This window comes from Carcharhinus amblyrhynchos, chromosome 26 (assembly GCF_965287045.1).
Source record: "Carcharhinus amblyrhynchos chromosome 26, sCarAmb.v2.hapA, whole genome shotgun sequence".
NCBI lineage: Eukaryota > Metazoa > Chordata > Chondrichthyes > Carcharhiniformes > Carcharhinidae > Carcharhinus > Carcharhinus amblyrhynchos.
Window position 1 is genome coordinate 4,410,819 of NC_137349.1, and position 24,137 is coordinate 4,434,955.

Sequence of the window (24,137 nt, forward strand, 5' to 3'; positions counted from 1 at the left end):
TCACCATTTTTACATATCCACATTACCTGAGAAACATAGTCTTTAGATTGCTGTGGCCTTACTTAAAAATGTTATTTAAACATCTAATGGAAGATAATGACTTACCTTCCCCAGGCTATGCATAAAGAATCTCAATTAATTACTTGAAACAAAATGTCAGAAGGGAATGGATGAGCTAATCGAATCTTAAATTACATCTTTAACAGAAAAAGGAAATACATGCAGATAAAAATGGACAATTGAGTAAATTAGAAGCAAATCTTCATACTGTGTTTAAATAAATTATATACCCCCACCACCACTTAGCTAATAGCACTTAAGTTGGTCAAAAGTGTCGTTTTTAGAGAATATAAACTTCATAGTGTCAAAAACATAATTCACTTTTGAGACAGATAATGAAAAGTTTAATAATTCCCACTTCTCAGTACAGTACTATACTCAACCTACTTAACCATATTTTTAGCTACCTTTCAGATTGACTGGAAAAGGAACAAAAGTATTTTAATACTACTTCAAATCTGCAAAGTCATTAGTGAAAAGGCTTTGTATCGGTAGGAAGAATGAAGATGCCATCACATCATTAAAAACTGATACTTTCGCACAACAGTTTGATATATAAAAAGTCTGAACTTCAGGAGTGATACAAATGATGAATTTAATGATTGTTATTTCCTCTAGCAAACCAAAATGTTAATACGTCTTCATAGAATAGGAATTGTATCTGAATAATGCAACAAATTCTGTTTCAAAATTTTCTCATCATTTTTCTTTAAAAAGGCAATTATACCTTTATTACTTCAAAATTTAACCCATCTGAGAAGTATCTGGCTGCAAAAGACAGTACAAACTTCAGTCAATTTTTCAGGCTTTGACCTCATTTTAAGCAATGGTTAAAATACTGTTTCTTTGTCACAATGGTTTTGATATTCCTGCACTTGAAATTTTCAATGTTTTGGTTATTGTGCAAACAAGATTTGTGCTAGTCAGTTCCTGCAGTAAAGAATGTGTATGCAAAGTCTAGTTCTATAACTAACCCAAAATAACACACTTCCTTTCAGTTTGATAAACTATTCTATGAAACTGTTTGTACCATAATCTAAATATATGTTATTGGAATGTTCTACAAGTGGATTGATGGAAAGAAGACAAGGCGAGAGAAGCACTTCAATACCTTAGAAATTAAAGCATTTTGACCCTGAACTCAATGTACTCAAATTTAATACAGCACTCTGGGCAAAAGTTGAAACTGCAATGTTGATAAAGCACCAGACAAATCAACCCTCAATTATCATTCTAAAGGCAAACTACAAATGGAACCTCCACCTTTTCTGAAGGAAGCAAAAGGGAACACATTGGAATTAACAAGGCATATGTGCCATCTTGGGACATAAGTTTTAATATAGCAATCCAAAAGGGAAAAAAAAACATTATTGGGAATTAAACCAGAAATTAAGCGGAATCCTACGTATTTTGGTCGACAAGTACTCCCAGGTACAAAGTAAAGCTCCTTTTACAGTGCACCAAATGTGCTTAGTTCAACATCATATAAGTAATCCCTTCTGCATCAATGTAGCATTTTCTGTGTCCAAAAATCTCTAAGACTGTAAATTAGTACATTAGGAACATACATCTGCTTAATGGGAACTGGATGTAGAGTGCCCAAACTCCTCACAAGGGACACTACAGCCAGCGGATTTTCATTCTATGGGTCTGGGCTGGATTCAAACCCAGATCAGAAGTAGCAAAAGGCTGTCCAAGTCACTGCATTACTGAATCCGTTATGTATCAAATATGGCTTTCAACAATGGATATACTTAAAATACAAGTTACAAAATAAAGGCTTCTCTTTACTAAATCCAGAAATCCACTCTCCAATAAATCTTGCAGTGCAATTTATCAAGTTTAGATTTTGGGACTGTAAGCTAATTTTAAACATGCCTAGAAATGCCTCTCAGGAATTCAACAGCAAAGAACAATCAGCAACTGGGTCACTGCTGTGCTATTATATGGTGCAAGTAGACCGAACACTATGGCAGTTTCAACTTCATGGAAACTTGAAGGCTAAACAATATTCAAACTGGAACAAATTGTTTGTCAATAAAATCTGTAGAGGTTTTCAATGTTTAGTAACTGCCGAGTTAACACAATTGAATTCTTAGAACCTGCTTTTGCCCAAAGTACTGAACGTATGAAAGGATCAATCTCCTTCAGAATAGATTCACAAAATAACCCCACATTTTAAATTCAGTTGTTTTACATGATCTGCACTATACAGTTCATGTAAAGTAAGACTAACACTTAAGACATAATAGTTTTCCAAGTTAAGCAGCTTAATTTGCTGCTTCCCTACACTCAGGAGTAAACACACATGTTGCATTACAACACAGTATGAAGATCAAGCAAATGAGGCCACTTAACTGGGTTTTTACATTAAAGCAGGTTATTACTGACTAAAGTATACAGCAAGTGACCTCTGACAAAACAAAATAAAATTGACCACCAGTCCTTCAGCATGTCAACACAGATATGATGCTTAAAATGAACACTATCAGTTTTCTTACAACTTAAAAATAACTTTTAGTCACAAATTCTGTCCTTAGAAACATATCTGAAGGAGTGGTTTCTTAAACGGAGACTTAAATGATTAATACAGATTTCACCGGTCTTCTGATGAAAGCTAACTAATACAGCTAATTAATACTAACGTGCAAGTAGCTAAAAAAATTCTGCTTAAATGCATGCAGACTCGTTTCTTATATATGGCCATAATTAATTTAACTAAGTTCCACTGTTTTTTGAAAAGTGATTTTACATATTATCAGAAGTGTAAAAGCATGAAATACAACTGATTTACTGCTTCTTTCACAGTAAATAGGATTAAAATCTGGATCCTTCTAAGAGTTAAGTTACCTCTTAACAGGATTCACTTCAATGTAGAGACCACACACTATAACCCCAGTGAAATCTCCAGTCACCTAAGCCTCGGTTCAGTCTAAGGGTAAAATAAAACTACAACTACACACTTTTTTGCCCATGATGTCGTGATAATGCATGTTGACAGCCTGGTCCACTGATTGCTCGTCCTCGAAAGTAATAAATCCAAAACCTATCCAACGACGAAGAGTGAATCAAGGTAGCAGGGTGTAGTGACACAAAACAGGATGATGCACAGTATTAGGGCGGGGTAATTTAAAGGATATCCCAGGGTTTCAGATAATTGGAAGCCTCTTCTGTTCAATCACTAACAAGAGGACAAGTTTCAGCCAGTCAGGATCTCATCCATGTTGAGGTACAGTAATTTGCCAATGATAACTACACATGGACCACAAAGAACCACAACATATTTACAGTGATCCACAAGTGAAGCAGTGCTTCTAAACTTGGGACTTTCTGGGCTAGGATAGGTTAACAATAAGTTATGAGCCCAAGCTGTTCCATGAAGTTACAAGAGAGCATTTTAAAGTGATAGATTTTTTAAAAAACTGCATTGTAGCCAGATCAACCATTAAGGCTCAAGGAAACGGACAAGGCAAGAGAATGTATACCCTTACTTCTAATCTCAATTTGCACATAGAATTGGCATCAATTAAGAGTGATCTGTAAATACTGGGAAGGAAGAAAGCTTAAATTAACATTGAACTCTGAGCCCAAGCAACATGAGCAGAAGAGTTCTTATCAGGACAATGTAGATACATTTCACCATTATATCCTTAATTTCAACCTAGCTGCTGTGGGGAGGTTCTAAACAAAGGGCCCATCACCTCATACAGCAGAAAGTGAGGAAATCAAAGAAGAGCTCCCTGCTAGCATACGGAGGCAGTATTAACAGAAGTCTGAGCTTATCAACCAACCCCAGCTTCAGATTTTAATGATTTCATTTTTAAAAAGATCAAACATATCTATTTTTGTTACAAAACTGGATTCATGAAATTGCTTTAGCTAGTTTTCTGAGATATATTTTGATCTGTAAATCTTAGTACAGGTTTTTAGCCCTCACGCATAAAAAAGGGAACTCCTATGTTACAACAGGATTAATAACAGAAGTTGACATTTTAGAACTATGTATGGGGATTCTAAATCAACACTGCATTGTAATAAATCACCTATATGCAGCTTGGAACCTTTTAATATCAAATGCTTTTTATATCAAGCTACTTAGTAGTGGAACAAGACAAAATGAACAGTACCTCCAAACGTCTGGCAGAAAAACATGCAGAACTTATTAAAATATCTGAATAGCTAATGTTAATCACCAATTTCTAATAATGTTTGGGTTTCTTCACAAGTGTGCAAACTGAGGATATCCGGATGCAGCACAAAATAAAAGAGGGAATTGAGGGAAGCACTTGGCTTCAGCATCATGGCTAAAACGTAATGCAAGACTCATGGTCTGAGACATTACCATTTTGTATTTGCCCATGGACTTCAACTGTTTGGTCATCTAGATACCCTAACAGTTTGGTTAAAGGCCAAAATAAGAAGGCCAGGGAAAACAAGAATACATGTTTTAACAAGATTTAAAGTTTAAAGGAAACTAATAGTGATGTTAAAATATGAAAAATTGATTTGCAGTTTTCAATTGACATCTAGAACACCACTGATAAAACAGCAATATCGTTTTGGGGTCGACCAGTTTTATCTGAAACCCTGCGTTTTTCCTCTTGGTAGGCACATTGCTTTGCAGCTAGTGCTGACAGCAGCAACATAGTGCTATAGCTTTATAAACCAAAACTAAAATATACTACAGGAAGCACCCTCAAAGCTTATCCAACAGCGTTGGTCAGCCCAGAGAACTTCTATTTAAAAACATTAGATACACAAAGATACAGGCCAAAATGGTTTGCAGCAGGAAATTCTGCTGTCAGCAACAAGAGCAAATGATCAAAGATTACGGTTCCCAGACAGACATATCCCATCCCTCCTGTGTGTAGAACTGGCCTGTACCTGTGTGATACAACTTATCACAAACCTAGAGAAGAAAATCTAAAGAGATAAGTTAATTACATTGAACCAAGGCACATGTTTCTTAACATTACTGCACTTACAGTTAGCTAAATACTTACATAAGTAAATTATGATACTTAAATAACAAAGTAAAGAAACTAAGACTGAAGGCTAATTAACTTACGTATATATTCGATATAAATATCTTGAAAATGAGTATCCAAAATAAATGAATGGATTCAGATGACAAACCAGTAACAATTTACTTACTGTAAAGACCATTGTACTGGCTTTGGATTAGATTTAAAAAGTGGACCATCAGTAAACAAAGAGTTTCAAAAATAATAATTGAAGAACAAATTCTAACCAGTGAGATCTATGTTGGTCAAAAATGAGCCCTTTTAGTAAAATTAGACTGTACTCAATTCATTGGAGCATCAACTGTGAAAAGCAGAGCACGATGCTCAAAAACTTGGAACCTATCATTTTAGCAAGTGCACTTACTGGCATAGAATGTTTTTCACATACAGATTCTTCAAAACAAGATTCTCAGAAGCGTCAAATGGACTCTTAGCAATTTACAGTTCAACAGATAACTATAAAAGCAAACTCGCTCTACATAACATTTCAAAAAATTTACAGCTTAAGGTCTTTTAAACTGCTGTCATTTACCTGATCACACTCAAGTCACTAATTCCTGAACCATACCAATTTATTTAAAACTTGGGTGTTTCCACTCAACTTTATGTTTATTTCAGCCCATAGTCAAACTATCAATATTTCACAGTGCACATGATAAACTTACCACAAGGCTGGATACTATTTCCTCTCAATGAGATAGCTTGGATTTAAATGATTATGGTGTTACATTGTAATATCCAAGCATTAACGCAGCAATATACTAGGCTGTGGGGATGGGGATGGACTGACAAACCATAGCAACCCATCTGACCTCATCTAGAAAATATAGCCCAACACTCAAATTATACTCTCCAACTACTTACCTAACTCTTAAATTTACTGACGCAATCATCCTCAGTGCCTGTTCTGAAAGTTCATTTTATCCATTTATCACCACCACCACCAGATAGCTACTAATATTGGTTTACTTCCCCCTTCAGGGTACTATTTCCCTTCAATGTACTAATGTTTGATATTGTCAAGGTGGCACTGCCACTATGACAATTGCATATTTCAGGCACTTCAATTATACAATGACTCAGCATGCTAAAGTGCTGTGTTCAGCAAGTTACCAGCCATAACATGAAGATGTAGAGATGGTTCCATGGTCAAAAGCAAAGACAGATACCAATATTATTATGGCATCTCAGTGTCAAAACAGCAAAGATGAGACAGCATCCTAGTTAGCAAGATCATAAAAAAATGGGAAAAATTGACTTGTATATTCAGCTGTAGCCTTTTGAACATTAGTATTTTCTTTAGCTAGACCACACCTGCCTGCATTGTAGACATGATAAACACAGTTGCCATAATGGCTTGCAAGTTAGGACAAGAGCACATCCACTACTAAATATTCCATTCAAAGAACTTGTTAATACTTGCACACCAAATGGCGAGTTATACTGAATTAGGATTCAAGCTCAGGCATTCCTAAATAATTCCACAACCCAATCCCTACTCACCCTTTGCATCATCAATAAATGGCTCTCTGAGCCAAACAAAAAACCTAGAAAGCCACGAAGTGCAGCCATTTGGATGTAGTGGTAGTGATGGAAAAAGTGGAATAATCCTGGCTACAAAAAATGTTTACTGTAATGTTTCATATACATTAGAAGAATGAACTTACATTTATTTAACACGTTTCACTATTTCAGCAAATAGAACACTTTTGCAGCGTGGTCACTTGAGGAAACATGGCAACCAAATTGCACACAACATAGTTCCACAAGCCACAATAAGATAAATTGTTTCAGCGATGTTGGTGGATGGGCAAATATTGGTCAAAACACTAGGAAAAATACTCCTGCTCTTTGGTGAATAAAGCCATGAGATGTCCAGCACGATGGCACAATGGTTAGAACTGCTGCCTCACAGCACCAGGGACCCAGATTTGATTCCAGCCTTGGGTGACTGTGTGGAGATTGCATTCTCCCCTTGTCTGTGTGGATTTCCTCCCACACTCCAAAGATTTGCAGGTTAGCTTTTAGGCTGACCGGCCATGTTAAATTGCCCCTTAGTATCAGGGGACTGGCAGGGTAAACACGGTTACGGGAATAGAGCCTGGGTGGGAGGTCGTCAGTGCAGAGCCGAATGGTCTCCTTCAGCACTGTAGGGATTCTATGACTCTATGTCAATGCTCATCTAAGGAGCAGACCAGAGGCCTCAATTAAAAGTCACATCCAACACTCCTTCAAAACTGCACTGAAGGGTCAGATTGGATGATGTGCTTGGGTCTCTGGAATGAGACATGACCTTATTAAGCATAAGAACACAACAGGGAAAGCTCTTTTCTGTATCCTAACATCCAAATACATTGACACATTTTTGGTTTTACTATTTTAAAATATCACACTATTTGTTTACCTTGTATGCACAGATCATTTACCCAGAATTAAATTGCACAATAATCTGCCAAGTAAGTTTCAGTACTCATGTCATACAAGGAGCAGCATTTCAGAGTTTAATAGGATTGAGTCTTCCAGAGGCACGTTAAATCTCTGATAAAGAGTTTACTCAGTTCTGGATTTCAAGTTGTTACTGAAAAAGGGAAAACTGGAAGCTACTGTAATAATTGATGTTTCTAATAGTGCTGCTTAACATACATAACCTGCCTCCTATGGCATAAATTTAATATTTCTCATTTTTGTCTGTCAAGTTTAAATTAAAACTACCTCTTGATGGCTTTTAAGAGAAAAGGATGGGAAAACTGAGTCATATAAACATTTCTGAGAACCCATATTGAAAAGAACTGCATGGCTTAAAAGAGACCGTTTGTCATCTGAATTTGACAAGATGGATTAAATCAACAACAAAGTGGATCAGCCTTTACCTCGGGGCCTCTGCTTCTCGGCATCATAGATCATTACCACTTCAGAGACCTAAAAAAAGAATCAAAATATCAAAAGCAGCAAGGCAGACAAATAATGTAAACACAGGGACATAGAGGACTGAAAGTTGAAAATAAATTTCCATTTGGACAAAATCAATTCATTCAGCTCTTAGGGTCTTGTTATATCCCTCAATCAAAACGTATTAATTAAATAGAAACAACTGTTACTCATTTTCCTCCTCAAATCTTCAATGGAGTCATTTGCTCCTTTCAATAGGAATGGGGAATTCCCTCCAGCATGTGACAGAAGCATTAGGAAAACTAAATATTCAGAGCAAACAGCACAATAGGGAAGATTTCCTTCTCAATAAGGATTTGCAGCCAGCTGTCAAATCAGACAGAGAATCACAGTTGATTATGGCCCTGCTGTCAGTGCTCATTTGTTATCACAGATTTAGGATTGGTTAATGGACACAAAAGAGAGAGAGAGAGGAGTAAAGAGAACATTTTTGGGTTGCATAGTACCTCAAGGCTCAGTTTTCGCGCATCACAGCTATTTACCATCGATGTTAACAACACAGAAGAAGGGATCAGGTGCAACATATCCAAGCTTGCTGACAATTCAAAGTTAGACAGGAGTGAGGAAGGTTATAAGCGCATCTCTACAGGTTGGGCAAGTATATTCTTATCTGCCATGTTCTTGCCCAATGTGGCGATGTATGAAACTATCTAGTTTCATTTAGTCAAGCTCTATCCATTCGAATATATTACCTTCAACTATCAGTCCCTATCTTGTGTTATAGTCTTTTGTGTGGCACCTTATTAAATAGCCTACGAGATTCCAAGCAAGTTGCATCAAACGGCTCTCTCATCTTCCCTTCGTCAAGTTTTTGTAAAGCCATTTGACTTTGTCTCATAACGTGATGCACCTCAGTCTCAAATGGATGATCAAATAATCTACGGAAAAATTAACCAAAATACTTTTTAGATGGCAAGGAATTGGGAAGTGTGTGCAAAGGGAACAGAGAACCTGTGTACAAGAAATCTTACGGCAACTTTACAGGGCATGGATGAGGCCATACGTGGGAATGCAACTAGCGTTGGTCTCCTCAGCCGAGGAGGCACTTTTTTTGCCCTAGGAATGCAAAAAAGGTTCCTTAGATAGGTCGTGGAATGTGGAGATTATCCACTGCAGAAGATTGGGTACCTTTTAGAGGTCTATAAAATAATGAGGGTCACAGACAAGATAGTCAGTATCTTTTCCCAAAAGTAGGGAAGTTTAAAACTAGAAGGCATAGGTTTAAGTTGAGAGGGGAGAGATACAAAAGTGTCCAGAGGGGCAATTTTTTTCACACAAAGGGTGGTGAATGTCTGGAACAAACTGCCAGAGGTAGTAGTAGAGGTGGGTACAATTTTATCTTTTAAAAAGCATTTAGATAGTTACAAGGGTACGACAGGTATAAAGAGATAAGAACATATATAAGAAATAGCAGCAGGAGTAGGCCATCTCGCCCTGCCATTCAACAAGATCATGACTGATCTGAAGTGGATCAGTTCCACTTTCCCGCTTTCTCCCCAGATATGGGCCAAATGTGAGCAATTGGGATTAGCTTAGCGTTTTTTAAGAAAATAAAGGTGGCATGGACAAGTTGGGCCATAGTGGTTTCCATGCTGCAAACCACTATGACACTAGATCTATATTCCCTACCGTTTACAAGATGAGGGGTGATCGATTTGAAGCATATAAAATTCTTACGTGGGTGACAGGAAAAATGCAGAAGAGTTTTGCTCTGGCTAGGAATCTAGAACACATATTCCCTAAGAATATGGGATCAGCTATTTGGGGCTGAGGTGCATCATATTGAGACAAAGTCAAATGGTTTTACAAAAACTTGACAAAACAGCAAATAAGAGAACCTGTAGATGCAACTTACATGGAATTCCGTAGATTATTTGATAAGGTGCCACACAAAAGGTTATAACACAAGACAGGGACTGATGAGCGTTAAGGTATTGTATTAGAATGGATAGCGATTGACTAACGTACAGGGAGCAAAGAGGAACGATAAACAGACATAAGTTGGCAGGCTGCGCCATTAAGATCAATTCTGGAGACAGATATGGGTGAACAATGACCTTACAGAAACATTTTGAATATTATACAAATAGTTAGGGACAAGTGTGAACATGATAAATTACTCACCACTCCAAACCTTTTGAAGTAATCCCTGAGCTCTGTCTCACTGCAGTTGTGAGGAATTCCACCAACAAATACCTTCTTTGATTTATTGCTGCTCTGGTTTTGTGAACCCTTCTGCAGAGTTAAAAGACGCATTTACAAAGTGGCAACAATAACTGATCATACCTTTTTGAAATTCATTTACAGGATATAGCCATTGCTGGCCAGGCCCCATTTATTGCCCTCGAGAGGATGGTGGTGAACTGCCTTCTTAAACCACTGCAATCACCGAGACTTAGGTGCACTTAGTATTGTTAAGAAGGGTGTTTCAGGATTTTTATCTAGCAACGGTGAAGGAACAGCAATATATTGTCAGGTCAGGATGGCGAGTGAATTGGAGGGGAACTTCCAGGTGATGGTGTTCCCAGGTATCTGATGTCCTTCTAGATGGTAGTGGTGATGGATTTGGAAGGTGCTGCCTTCGTAACCTTGCTGAGTTCCTGCAGTGCATCTGGTGGATGGTACACGCTGCTTACCCATGATAGCTGAAGCAGAGGAAGTTAGCAGCACACAATAATGCGTGGCATGATGGACTGGGGACCCAACCTTCGCTACATCAGTAAAAAAGTTTAACACCAGATTTACACATGAATAACCACAAACTGATGCCTTTTCTTTCCTTCTTGCTTCTCAAGTGATTAGGGATTATAAATAATTGAAAAAATTTAAGGAACACTGTCCTATTGTCACAGAAATTCACATTTCTAAGATACCTGCAATCTAGTACAGACCTCAGGATCCTTTTAAGTACAGAAGAGCAAACAGTTTCAGTGTAGGCAACACCATGAAGACAAGGGCTTAGCAGTTTCTGCCCAATACTTACTCCCCATCCACCACCTTCTTTTGGTTTTGGTTTTTCTTGCTGCATGGAACGAGGTGTACATGGCTTTGGATCAATCTGCAAAAATAAAAATATAGAAATGTACAAAAAAAGGCCACTGATTTCTAATAAGTACAAGTGAGAGCAGGACAAACTCAATGGTATTTTAAAGTCATGGCAAATAGATTAGGCATAAAAGTCCTAAAGTTCCCTCCTGAAGCCTTTCTTCCATTTAAAGACATTTCTTAAAATCTACTTCTTTAACAAAGCTTTGGCCATTTGATTCAATATTATCCTACATGGCTTGGTGTCAGATTTTTCTTTGTAATGCAGTGAAACCTCTTTGGACTTATTACGTTAGAGGCGCTATATAAAAACAAGTTGCTGTTGCATAACAGATTTTCAAGGTTATTTCAATGGATCTCAATCTATGTACCTCAACCCATAAACAATTCAACTACTTTATTCTACATTAGAAGCACCTACTTAAAAGCAAGTCAGCATTCAGGATCAGCATTACAGGTATGTTTGATATTAATGCAACTATATCATCCCAAATGTCATCCCGTTGTTTAAGAAGGGTGCCAGGCAAAAGGCAGGGAATTATAGGCCGGTTAGTTTAACGTCTGTTGTAGGTAAAATGTTAGAATCCGTCATCAAGGAGGAAATAGCGAGGCATCTTGAGAGGAATTGCTTGATAGAGCAGACGCAGCACGGTTTCGTTAAATGGAAGTCGTGTCTGACAAATTTACTGGAGTTCTATGAGGATGTGTCTAGGGCGGTGGATAGAGGAGAGCTGGTGGATGTGGTCTTTCTGGATTTTCAGAAGGCGTTTGACAAGGTATCTCAGGAGGTTATTGCAGAAGGTCAGGGGACATAGAGTTGGGGGTAGGGTGTTAGCGTGGATAGAGGGTTGGTTGTCAAATAGGAGGCAGAGAGTGGGGGTCAATGGGTGCTATTCGGATTGGCAGAAGATGACTAGTGGAGTGTCTCAGGGGTCGGTGCTGGGGCCTCAGCTATTTACCATTTATATAGATGATCTGGAGGAGAGAACCGAGTGTAGGGTGTCGAAATTTGCTGATGACACCAAGATTGGAGGAAAGGCAAATTGTGCGGAGGGTGTGGAGAGTCTGCAGAAGGATCTAGATAGGCTGGGCGAATGGGCCAGGAAATGGCAAATGGAATTTAATGTTGGCAAGTGCAAGGTGGTCCACTTTGGTAGGAATAATGGTAGGAAGGATTATTACTTACGTGGCGAAAAACTGCAGCAGGTGACGGTGCAGAGGGACCTTGGGGTCCTTGTGCATGAGTCGCAAAAACCCAGCTTGCAGGTGCAGCAGGTGGTCAGGAAGGCGAATGGGATGCTGGCCTTCATAGCGAGGGGGATTGAATATAAAAGTAGGGAGGTCTTGCTGCGGCTGTATAGGGCATTGGTGAGGCTGCAGCTGGAGTACTGTGTGCAGTTTTGGGCACCGTACTTACGCAAGGATATTTTGGCCTTGGAGGGAGTGCAGAGGAGGTTTACTAGGCTGATGCCGGAGTTGAGGGGGTTGAGCTATGAGAGGCTGAATAAACTAGGCTTGTACTCATTAGAGTTTAGAAGAATGAGGGGAGATCTCATTGAGACGTATAAGATGATGAATGGGATGGATAGGATAGAGGTGGAGAGACTCTTCCCGCTCAGAAAGGATAGTAGGACTAGGGGGCACAGCCTCAAGATAAGGGGGGGGTGGTTTAGAACGGAGTTGAGGAGGAACTTCTTCACTCAAAGGGTGGTGAACCTCTGGAATTCTCTGCCCGTTGAAGTGGTGGAGGCTACCTCGCTAAATATTTTTAAGACGCGGGTTGATGGGTTTTTGATAAGAAAGGGAATTAAGGGTTATGGGGAGAGGGCGGGAATGTGGAACTGAGCCACGACAGATCAGCCATGATCTTATTGAATGGCGGGGCAGGCTCGAAGGGCTAGATGGCCTACTCCTGCTCCTATTTCTTATGTTCTTATGTTCAAATTAGGGCAATTTCATCAGTTAAAAAAAAATGTTAACCTTCTTTAAATGTTGTCACAAATACATTTGCCCTGAGTTTTATTCCATGCTAGTCACTATACTTCATTCTGATTTCAATATTCAAAGCTAGGAAGAACTGTCCAACACTTTCAGCCATTAAGTTGAATCTTAAATAATTTTCACTAGCTACTTCGAGGCACAGGGCCGGCCTCATCATTTCGAATGACTTGTATGAATTTAATGTAGCAAGACTTTTACTTTAAGGCAGAATGCATGTAGTGGGGGAAAACACAACAGAAGTAAAACTGCTAATCTAACTTGCAGATTATGTGAATAATTTTAAGGAATATAATTAAGTAACTGGAGAAAGGCAACAAAGTAAACAACCATCAGAAGATCAATTGTTCAATATTTAGTCTGTGGATGGTTCAAGTGCTGGGGAACTTTAAAATAGCAAGTTAAATCTATTTAACCACAAAGAAAAGTGATTTAGAATAAGAGTTTAAAAATCAACTTACTGTTCTTCCATCAAGATTATGAGGTCTGCTGGCTAGTACTGTGCCCACGCAATTTGGATCTTTGAACTTCACAAATCCAAAACCTCGAGATTGATTTGTCATCTTATCTTTCATTATTACACAATCAACCACCTCCCCATATTGGGAAAAGTAGTCACGGAGGGTCTCTGTTGAAATATTAAAAAACTAAGAGTCATAAATTCAGCTTTTCTTCACTTCGAACATCTATCACAGCCAGTAAAGTGTTTCCCAATCTACAATTGGAAACAATTTAGGTGGTTGCATTTACAATGCTCAGTTCACATCTCCAAGTTCTGCGATCCAAGCACAGGGCTACAAATTCAGGCTCCTGAATAGGCAATACAGCTTTCTGGCATTCAAACTATTCAGTGCCACAACCCAAAGACACAGCCAGAAAACCCAAGCGGGAAGATTCACCTAGAGCAATCAATGTTGGCTTGTGACATTATTTCATTTGAGTAATCTTAAAACTTCAATGATTAGCAAAACTCTGATGTAAGAAAACAGTACACGACCTACCCTGTGTAGTGTTCCAGTCAAGACCACCCACAAACAGCTTCCTGAAATATAAAACACTAAGATGAGTATTTTCCTGAAACAATCTTGACGTCTGTTCAATATTCATAATAGATAGTAGAATGGCAAAACAAGAATAATGACTATTGTGTACAGATGCAAGATGAACACACTCATTTTACATGTTAAACTTTAATTTTATTGCAACTCCAACTTGCTTGCATTGAATTTACAACAGGAAATAGGCCAAGGAACCTAACCATTCTGTGGTTACCCTCCATAAATGGTTTTAATCCCAGGCGCTCATAAAGCTCAATCTATAAAATACAACCTTCAATTCGCACTAATCCACAGATTAGATGTTTAAACAGATAACTATTAAGCAAATCTCTCCTAAAAGTATCAAGTTAAACTATAATTTACTAACAGGTCCACAAGAAACATTGAACACTTAAGTGGCATCAGCCATTAGTTATTTCTGTTCTACATTCTAATTATTACTCATATTACCCATTATACAAGTATCCTAGGAAAACAATTAGAATTTGCCCATACCTATTTGTGACACTAATAAATAAAAATAAATATTTGTTAATGTGTTACAAATTACTGGCCAAAACAACGTGAGTGGAACTATGGGAAACAGTTAGCTACATCTCACATCAGATCAAGTGCCAAGTATCAGGTATTGGTCAGAACAACGGAAATACCCATGCAATATCACTTAACTACATCCTCCTGTTCATTTTATAACATTAACTGCACAACAGTTAAACCATCAAGACAGTCATTATGACAAGTCTGGAGGATGGGCAAAAAGGGACTCACTTCAATATACATTCTGGGGTATCATGTGATATAACTCACAAAAAAGTACACAAAATATCAGGGAACAGCCCCACTAAGGTTAGAACTCACAGGACAGTCGGAAGTCCAACATCTACAGAGGCCAAGTTTGATCACCTTGGGTCTGCAAGAAACCAGGTTGTATGAATCAATTGTATAACCATAATAGTTATTATACCATTGCTGTCAGAGAAACAAACTTACATTTGGACAACATACTTAAGCCTGAATCAGGAGGAATTATTTAACTGCATTTAAGATTTCCTAATAATGTTGAATTCAAATGACATAACTATGTTAATCAATCCAGTTACTAGAATGCAATTATGTGCTGCTACTTCAAGTAGAGGTATCAAAAAATGTCTGTTCCCGAGCTACTGGCAACGATCAGTTTTAAAGCGTCAATAAAATGTGATAAATAGCAAAATGAAAACAAATCACAATCTGTTCTGGTAAACTTGGAGAGAGGTAAACATTGTTCAGAAGACAAGAAACTCCTTCCGTGACACATCTTGTACCTCCCTTTGAATATGCAGGTATCAAGGTCTTGGTTTCACATCTCATCTGAAACACAGCATTGCCAACAACATAGTACTTAAAGGCTGCACAAATGCCAGTCTATAGGCATGTATACTATTAATGTATTATCCACATGCTTGCTGATATATGGGAAATGTGATTTAAAATTTAACCATGAATTATATTATTTTGAAACTATTTTTCAACCTCCACCAGCCACAGCCTTCAAACCCTCTCACAAACTGTATCCTAGCCACCATCTCCACCCCTCCCTCTGGCAACCTAGACCGAGCATGGCTCTTCTCAACCTCGATATCCATCGTGACCCTGAGATGAGCTTCTGACCATACATCTATTCAAGGCAGTCTATTTCCTTTTCTAACAATGCCAAACTCCATCCATGTCTCAGGTCACCCGTTGTTGGACCCCCACTTAAGCCTCTATGACCTCTGGACACTTCCCACATTCTATCCTCTGTAAACTTGCAATCATCCAAGATCTCCTTTCCCTATCCTAACATATACTAAGATCTAATCATTCATATTCACTGGCCTATTAAGCAACACCTGAAATTAAAAATCCTCATCCTCATTTCCAAATCTCTCCAGCCCACCCTCTCTGATCTCATCCAACTCCACATTCTTTGTGAGATATTGACGCTTCTCTGGTCTTCTGCACATCCACAATTTCAAACTGCACCACCTGATACCTATACATTCAACACCTAAGGCTTCAAATGTTAGAATTTCTTCCCTAAGCCTATCCCTGCCCCTCCTTCCTCCTTTAAGACACTCCACAAGTCTTACCTCTGACTATTCTTACCTCAATATAAGGTTGTGTTGCATTCTGCTTGATAATAGACTAGGCTTGTACTCTTTAGAGTTTAGAAGAATGAGGGGAGATCTCATTGAGACGTATAAGATGATGAATGGGATGGATAGGATAGAGGTGGAGAGGCTCTTCCCGCTCAGAAAGGACAGTAGGACTAGGGGGCACAGCCTCAAGATAAAGGGGGGGCGGTTTAGAATGGAGTTGAGGAGAAACTTCTTCACTCAAAGGGTGGTGAATCTCTGGAATTCTCTGCCCGTTGAGGTGGTGGAGGCTGCCTCGCTAAATATTTTAAGACGCGGGTTGATGGGTTTTTGTTAAGAGAGGGGATTAAGGGTTATGGGGAGAGGGCGGGAATGTGGAACTGAGCCACGACAGATCAGCCATGATCTTATTGAATGGCGGGGCAGGCTCGAAGGGCCAGATGGCCTACTCCTGCTCCTATTTCTTATGTTCTTATTATGAAGTACTTAGGATGTTTCACTAAGTTTAAATGCAAGATTGTGTTAGAGAACAGAACACACACATTGCACTTGCCACTATGCTTGTTGTACCTCTATTTGTCTATGTGCCACCTTCCCCAAAATCTATAATTGTCCATCAAAATTGAGATGATTTTCACAACTATCTATTGCGCCCCGAGTTCAAACTGATATTACAGAACTACTTCACAATAGAAATGCAACTGATGCAACTTCAACAGCCACTTGAGCAGTGAGGTTTGTGTCATCACTGAAAATGTGTTTCTACAAACTAACTTATTGTGGACATTGACAACGGCTTGTTGAGTTCTTCCTTTTTATAAAAACAGTTTCAAATATTTTATTTCTTCTTCTCAGCGTCCTGTTCTGCTGCTTCCTGTGCTCTCTTAACACGGATTCCAAACAACCGTGCATTTGCAGGGGCCTTACGAAGGCTTGCAAAGGCGTTGAAATTCTTCTCAGCCTCAAGATCACCCAGGCCTTCTCTCTTTTGTATGTACCCTTGATTGGCACGACAGGTCCAGTTAGCTGGGTTGCCACCTTAATTTCTTCAGCCGAAGAATCTTCCTTTTTCGGCATCGAAGCCTTTCTTGGGAAAATGATTAGCTTGGAACGATATTCCTTCAGATGTTGAACATTACACTGAATAGATTCGGTTGACATGTTGCAGCGTCTATGATCAACAGCAATGCCAATAGTACGTGCCACCCGCTTGTTAATATCTGCCGCCTTTAGCTCTTCCAGACAGAACCCTCGTCCGGCATGTACTTTCGTATGATATCTGACAGTGGGATTCTTAACAACTGGTCGAAGGGGGCCAGCAACTGGACGTGGAGCGATGTGGCGTGCTTTAGCCAACTGGGCCTTGCGCCTGCAGCTTTTTTCTGGCTGGCCTGTTGAACCAAGTGCGGACTCTCTTCTGCCAGTCCTTGTGGAAACGAGGGTTCAGAATCATTCTATTCCGACTTGGGGCCATTGCTGCTTATTGAAGGGCTGAAACCTTCAGGAGCGAAATGGCCTTCCTTTAAGCAAGGTGGACTGTTAGATCAAAACAATCTCGTAACTTAATTACACCGTGGCCCTACAAAGAACCATTAAAGAGCTTTTGTTTATTTATCTCTAGGAAACAAAAACAATTTTGTATCAATTTAACAAATGTTAGCAAAACAAAAACATTTTAAAAATACAGAATTCATCTGCTTAAAGCACGAAAGCTTTTTTTGCTTAACCTCAATGTCAAAACTAAAAACACACCAATACTCTGTTACACCTGCTTAAATTACAAAAGTTTCTTTCATGAATCATAATTTCACTGTGGTGGCACGGTGGGTAGCACTGCTCCATCACAGCACCAGGGACCTGGATTCAATTCTGACCTTGGGCGACTGTGCAGTTTGAACGTTCTGCCCCAGAAGCTCCAGTTTGCGCTCTCAGTCCAAAGATCAGTAGCTTATGTGGTTTGGTCATGCTAAATTGCCTTTTAGTGTTCATGGAAGTTAGGTGGATTAGTAAAGGCATAGGATGAGGAGGATGGGGGAAAATCCTCTTTTGTGGAGCCGACGAATGCAATGGAATGAATAACATTTTGCTACACTCTAGGGATTCTGATGTTCAAAACTGAAAAACACCAGTATTCTCGTATATGCAATTTGCACATCAAATGAGATGTGCAACTCCAGGTCAATTTCCCAAAGTCACTTCATGTTGTTGGAAGTCGTTTGGTTCCCAATAAGGCAACTGCCAAATATTTTCATTCACATCTGCTGCAGGCCCAACTTTTGTTTGCTTAATTGTTCCATCACCAACCCCTTGTGTCTTGCACCATCTTTCCTTTTGTCATTTAATCTCCTGCATTTTGGTTTCCCTTCCCTCCCCATTCCCTGCATTTGTTCTTGCTTAAAGCCTGTTACAATATTAGCTTTTTGAAAGGTCATTGGCCTCAAACATTTACTTTGTTTCTCTCCAGATTCTGCCTGACCTGCTCACATTTCCAGCAATTCCCGAAACCTAAACAGAAAACGCTGGAAAATCTCAACAGGTCCGACAGCATCTGAAAGGAGAGAAGAGAGCTGATTTTAGTCCAGATGACCCTTTGTCAAAACTTATGTCCAGCAATTTCTGTTTTTATTTTTAATTCCCATATTTCACTCTTGTAACTTACATTCATTATCCAGATGGTGTGCGTCTTTTGCACCCCACCTTCCCTATTAACAACAAACAGAATCCACTTCCTTGCAAGCACAGAAACTAGACGCAAACACAAAGTTCAAGTAGGCTCATATTTCCATTGTTTCCACAAACTAAAGAGCTGCGCAGAAAGTACATTGTCATTCACATCTGGACTCAAAAGTATCCAATAATTCTAGAGGTTTCACTAGTTAGTCACGAAAATAAAAGCAAAATAAACTTGCTGGAAAAACTCAGGTTTGACAGCATCTTTGGACAGAAACACAAGTTAACATTTTAAGTCTAATATGACTTTCTCAGCAGTTCTTCTGAAGAGTCACATTGGACTTGAGATGTTAACTGTTCCCTCCCAACAGATGCTGCGAAACCTGCTGAGTTTCGCCAGCATTTTCTGTTTTCACCCCACTCATTCTTTCTGTGCAGCATCACAGGCAAACACCCTGCACCAGAACAAAAGACCATTTTGCAACAGGCAAATTGACATTTGCAATTAAAAGAATAATTTTACACATGGGGGGAGGGGAAGAATGTTTAAAGTGCAAAAATTAAGTTGCATCGGGAAACGTCACCACAGACCTAAAAATTAACAGTAGCAAACACCACTCAGCAGCTACATATGTTTATCATTGACTGTTGATCTTCAAATCAATGAAGTATGGTTTAAGTGGGTCACAGATTCCTTTATCGTTGAAGAAAAATGAAGAAGACTTTTGTTTCCCTCCCAAACCAAATTTAACAACCACATGGCAGAGCACGTGGTGAGGAAGCTTTGAAGTATGTCTTAATTCCACAAATAAAACTTTTCAGATATTTCACTTACTCTTTTTGGTGGGTGAAATAGGGATAAGGATAGTGAAATTGTACAGATGAAGGTTTGTTGCTGGCTGGGCTACACGTGTGGGACTTGTGCCCCAGCTAAGTTTAACCTCCTTCCCCCACCCCCAAACATTGTACTTCAGTCGGAGGAGGGGTGATTAAAAAAAGAGTGGGATTGGAGGAGGCAGGAGGGGGAAAGAACTGGAGTCAGCAAGAGAAGGGGGAAACAGAGGAGGCATTGGGGGAGATGGGGGAAAACAGAGGCAAAGGGGACAAGACTAGAAGTGGCAAAGAGGGATAGGACCAGAGAGGAGGGGGTAGAGGTGGCATGGAGATAGGGGGGTGGGGACAAGGAGGGAAAGGGGGGTAAGAAGCACCATGGGGGGGGGGGAGTGGAGGACACCAGACACCATGGAGGGGGAGAAATGGTTGGTGGTGAGGGGGAGGAGTGGGACGGCCCAAAGTGCGGGGGGGGGGGGGGGAGAGAGAGAGAGAGAGAGAGACTGGGGGGAGAACTGTGGAGGGGAAAGGGGGAGGGGGGAAGGGGAAAGGGAGAGGGGGGGAAGGGGAGAGGGGGGGAAGGGGAGAGGGGGGGAAGGGGAGGGAGGAGGTGAGACCGTGGGGGGGAGAAGGAGCAGAGACCGGGGGGTGGGGTTGGGGCAGAGGCCCGGGGGGGGGGGGGGGTTGGGGCAGAGGCCCGGGGGGGGGGGGGGGGGGGGTGGAGCAGAGGCCCGGGGGGGGGGGGGGGGGGGGGAGAGAGAGCAGAGGCCGGGGGGGGGGGGGGAGAGCAGAGGCCGGGGGGGGGGGGGGGGGGGGAGCAGAGGCCGGGGGGGGGGGGGGAGCAGAGACCCGGGGGTGGGGGGGAGCAGAGACCGGGGGGATGGGGGAGGGGGGAGTGTGGGAAGCGAAGCTGAAGGGAGGGGAGAAACATCCAAAATAACTTCCCGAGTCCCAGGAGTGAGTGAAGTGCCATATACACCCGGTGGAAAGGGGATAAAATCTCTCTGCTCCCTCCCGCTGCCCGTTGACCTTCACCAGGCGCCATTACCCCCGTTCTCCGCGCGGCCCCATTTTAACTTCTCCTTCTCCGTCCACAACAATCCAAGGGTGGGGGTGGGAGAGAAACATCTCGGGTGGGTTAAAAACCAGCGCCACCGCCGCCGCCACTCTTAACGGCCGCCCGCGCGGCCCGGCGGCGAGAGAGAGGAAAAACTTTGCTGATGGTCTCCAAACTCAAGCGAAGGCTTCGGGGCCTAGTATCGTTCTGAGCTCCGGCTCCTTACCCGATCTCGTCGCCGCCCTGGTTGTTCATGGCGGCGGCTGGGGATGAAACGGGGCTGTCGGCGCGGCTCGACGGCAAGGCGGTGTCTCGGTGTGGGTCAGCCGTTTTCTCCGATTTTTTAAATCTCTCTTATCTCTCACACACACACTCCCTCCCTCTCTCTCTCCCTCACTGGCGCCTTCGTTCGCTGTGCGTGTGTGTGGGACGAACCGGATCACACCGATCGGCGCTGCTCCTGCCCGCTCGCTGGCGCCTGCGCTCGGACCGCGGGGGGGAGGGGGTAGGGGGAAGGGGGAGGGTGAAAAAATCTCAACCGACGCTGGAACTGCGCAACAACCGCAGCGCTACGGGGTCTCCCGCCCGCAACGTCAGAGCGTCTCCATGGCAACCCTCCATCCGGGACCCGCCGAGTGGCGGGACTCTGCCGGGCTGCCCGCTGGGAGTTGTAGTCCTGACTCTGAGCGGCCATTACTGTTCGAGCTCAGGGGGTGGAGATGTCGGTGTTGGGGCTGGGGTGGGCGCAGTGACAAGTCTCACAACACCCAGGTTAAAAAGTCCACTTGGTATCACGAGCTTTCAGAGCGCTGCTCCTTCATCAGGTGAGGGAATCTCTCATTCATCTCATGAAGGAGCTGTGCTCCGAAAGCTAGTGATAGCAAATGAACCTGTTGGACTTTAACCTGGTTTTGTGAGATTTCTTACTGTTCCAGCTCTGATGAGGACTTATCCAAACTGGTTGGCTCAATTGTCTCAGTGAACCCAAACAGGCACTAGAGTGTGATGACCTATTGGACACCACAGGGGCTGGGGTGCATTATTGACCCTAATAATCATATTTCAATTTGATGTTTTCAAGTTTCCTTTGTACTTTGACTTTGTTCGGGCTGTTCCCTTTCCCTTTGGGGAGCTGCCCCTTTTACTTTGTCCGGATTTAACTTGAATTTGTTTATTTGGTTTGACCTTAAAAGAGGCCAGAGTGTGACATAAGAACATAAGAAATAGGAGCAGGAGTAGGCCATCCAGCCCTTCAAGCCTGCCCCGCCATTCAATAAGATCATGGCTGATCTGTCGCTGCTCAGTTCCACTTTCCCGCCCTCTCCCCATAACCCTTAATCCCCTCTCCTATCAAAAACCCATCAACCCGCATCTTAAAATATTTAGCGAGGCAGCCTCCACCACTTCAACGGGCAGAGAATTCCAGAGATTCACCACCCTTTGAGTGAAGAAGTTCCTCCTCAACTCCGTTCTAAACCGCCCCCCTTTTATCTTGAGGCTGTGCCCCCTAGTCCTACTGTCTTTTTTGAGCGGGAAGAGTCTTTCCACCTCTATCCTATCCATCCCATTCATCATCTTATACGTCTCAATGAGATCTCCCCTCATTCTTCTAAACTCTAATGAGTACAAGCCCAGTTTATTCAGCCTCTCCTCATAGCTCAACCCCCTTAACTCCGGTATCAGCCTAGTAAACCTCCTCTGCACTCCCTCCAAGGCCAAAATATCTTTGCGCAGGTGCGGCGCCCAAAACTGCACACAGTACTCCAGCTGCGGCCTCACCAATGCCCTATACAGCTGCAGCAAGACCTCCCTACTTTTATATTCAATCCCCCTCGCTATGAAGGCCAGCATCCCATTTGCCTTCCTGACCACCTGCTGCACCTGCAAGCTGGGTTTTTGCGACTCATGCACAAGGACCCCGAGGTCCCTCTGCACCGTCGCCTGCTGCAGTTTTTCGCCCCGTAAGTAATAGTCCTTCCTACCATTCTTCCTACCAAAGTGGACCACCTCACACTTGCCAACATTAAATTCCATTTGCCATTTCCTGGCCCATTCGCCCAGCCTATCTAGATCCTTCTGCAGACTCTCCACACCCTCCGCACAATTTGCCGTTCCCCCAATCTTGGCGTCATCAGCAAATTTCGACACTCTACACTCGGTTCCCTCCTCCAGATCATCTATATAAATGGTAAAAAGCTGAGGCCCCAGCACCGACCCCTAGGGCACTCCACTAGTCACCATCCGCCAATCCGAATAGCACCCGTTGACCCCCACTCTCTGCCTCCTATTTGACAACCAATCCTCTATCCACGCTAACACCCTACTGGGGGATTTCTCACAGTAACTTCATTGCAGTGTTAATGTAAGCCTACTTGTGACACTAATAAATAAATAATAATGATATTCTCTTTCCACAGAAGCTGCCAGACTTGTCGAGATTTTCTGTTTTTGTTTCAGTTTCCCGCATCTGCGACTGTTGTATCACAACTTGGCTCCTGCTCTGCCCAAAACTGCAAGAAACTACAAAGGACCATGGATGAAGCCCATCATGCAAACCAGCCTTCTATACATTGACTCAGAGTACACTTCCCACTGCCTTGGAAAAGCAGCCAGCATAATTAAGGACCCCATGTACCCCGGACATTCTCTCTTCCATCTTCTTCTTTCAGGAAAAAGATACAACAGTCTGGGGTCAGGTAGCAACTGACTCAAGAACAGCTTCTTCCCTGCTGCCATCATACTTTTGAATGGACCTACCTCGTACTAAGTTGATCTTTCTCTACACCCCAGCTGTGACTGTTAACACTGCATTCTGCGTTCTCTCGTTTTCTTCTCTCTGAGCGGTATGCTTTGTATAGCATGCAAGGAACAGTACTTTTCGCTGTATACTAATACATATGAAAATAATAAATCAAAATCAACGTATTTTGCCTCTATATTCCTGTCAGAGAGTTCAACCCTTTCAAGGGTGACTGGAACATATTTCTATTTCCAGACACGGCCAATTATTTTTTTGTTGTTGGTTGAATATCTGAAGTGCAATTTAGGGAAGGCAGCAGCCAGTTTGACACTTTGACGAAGTCATTTCTGACGAAGGGTCATCTAGACTTGAAACGTTGGCTCTGTACTCTCCCCACAGATGCTGCCAGACCTGTTGAGATTTTCCAGCATTTTCCGTTTTTGTTTCAGATTCCAGTGTCTACAGTATTTTGCTTTTATTTTAGCCAATTCAAGGTTGGGTGGATTTTAATTTCAATTTGAGCTCCCACATGCAGCAAGCGAAAATAGATTTGCATTCATATAGCGCCTTGCACAACCACTGGTCTCT

The 24,137-nt window shown here is 41.6% G+C and overlaps 1 protein-coding gene and 1 pseudogene across 4 annotated transcripts in view; both read right to left on the reverse strand.

Annotated features, from left to right (window-relative positions):
- The window catches only part of dazap1 (DAZ associated protein 1), a 28,078-nt gene extending 6,760 nt beyond the window's left edge, over nucleotides 1-21,318 (reverse strand). For 2 of the 4 annotated variants that reach the window (XM_080212878.1, XM_080212876.1), the window contains exons 1-7: nucleotides 21,036-21,318; nucleotides 14,078-14,118; nucleotides 13,538-13,704; nucleotides 11,017-11,091; nucleotides 10,158-10,268; nucleotides 7,955-8,003; nucleotides 3,024-3,106 (exon numbers count right to left, since the gene is read on the reverse strand). In XM_080212878.1, coding sequence (XP_080069004.1) covers nucleotides 3,024-3,106; nucleotides 7,955-8,003; nucleotides 10,158-10,268; nucleotides 11,017-11,091; nucleotides 13,538-13,704; nucleotides 14,078-14,118; nucleotides 21,036-21,064 — 555 coding nt within the window. In that variant the 5' untranslated portion in view covers nucleotides 21,065-21,318. The remainder of the gene's footprint in view (nucleotides 1-3,023; nucleotides 3,107-7,954; nucleotides 8,004-10,157; nucleotides 10,269-11,016; nucleotides 11,092-13,537; nucleotides 13,705-14,077; nucleotides 14,119-21,035) is intronic. The other 2 variants (XM_080212879.1, XM_080212877.1) reach the window with 2 other exon arrangements.
- LOC145358576 (large ribosomal subunit protein eL13 pseudogene) lies at nucleotides 16,735-17,744 on the reverse strand (annotated as a pseudogene).
- Nucleotides 21,319-24,137: the final 2,819 nt, after the last annotated feature.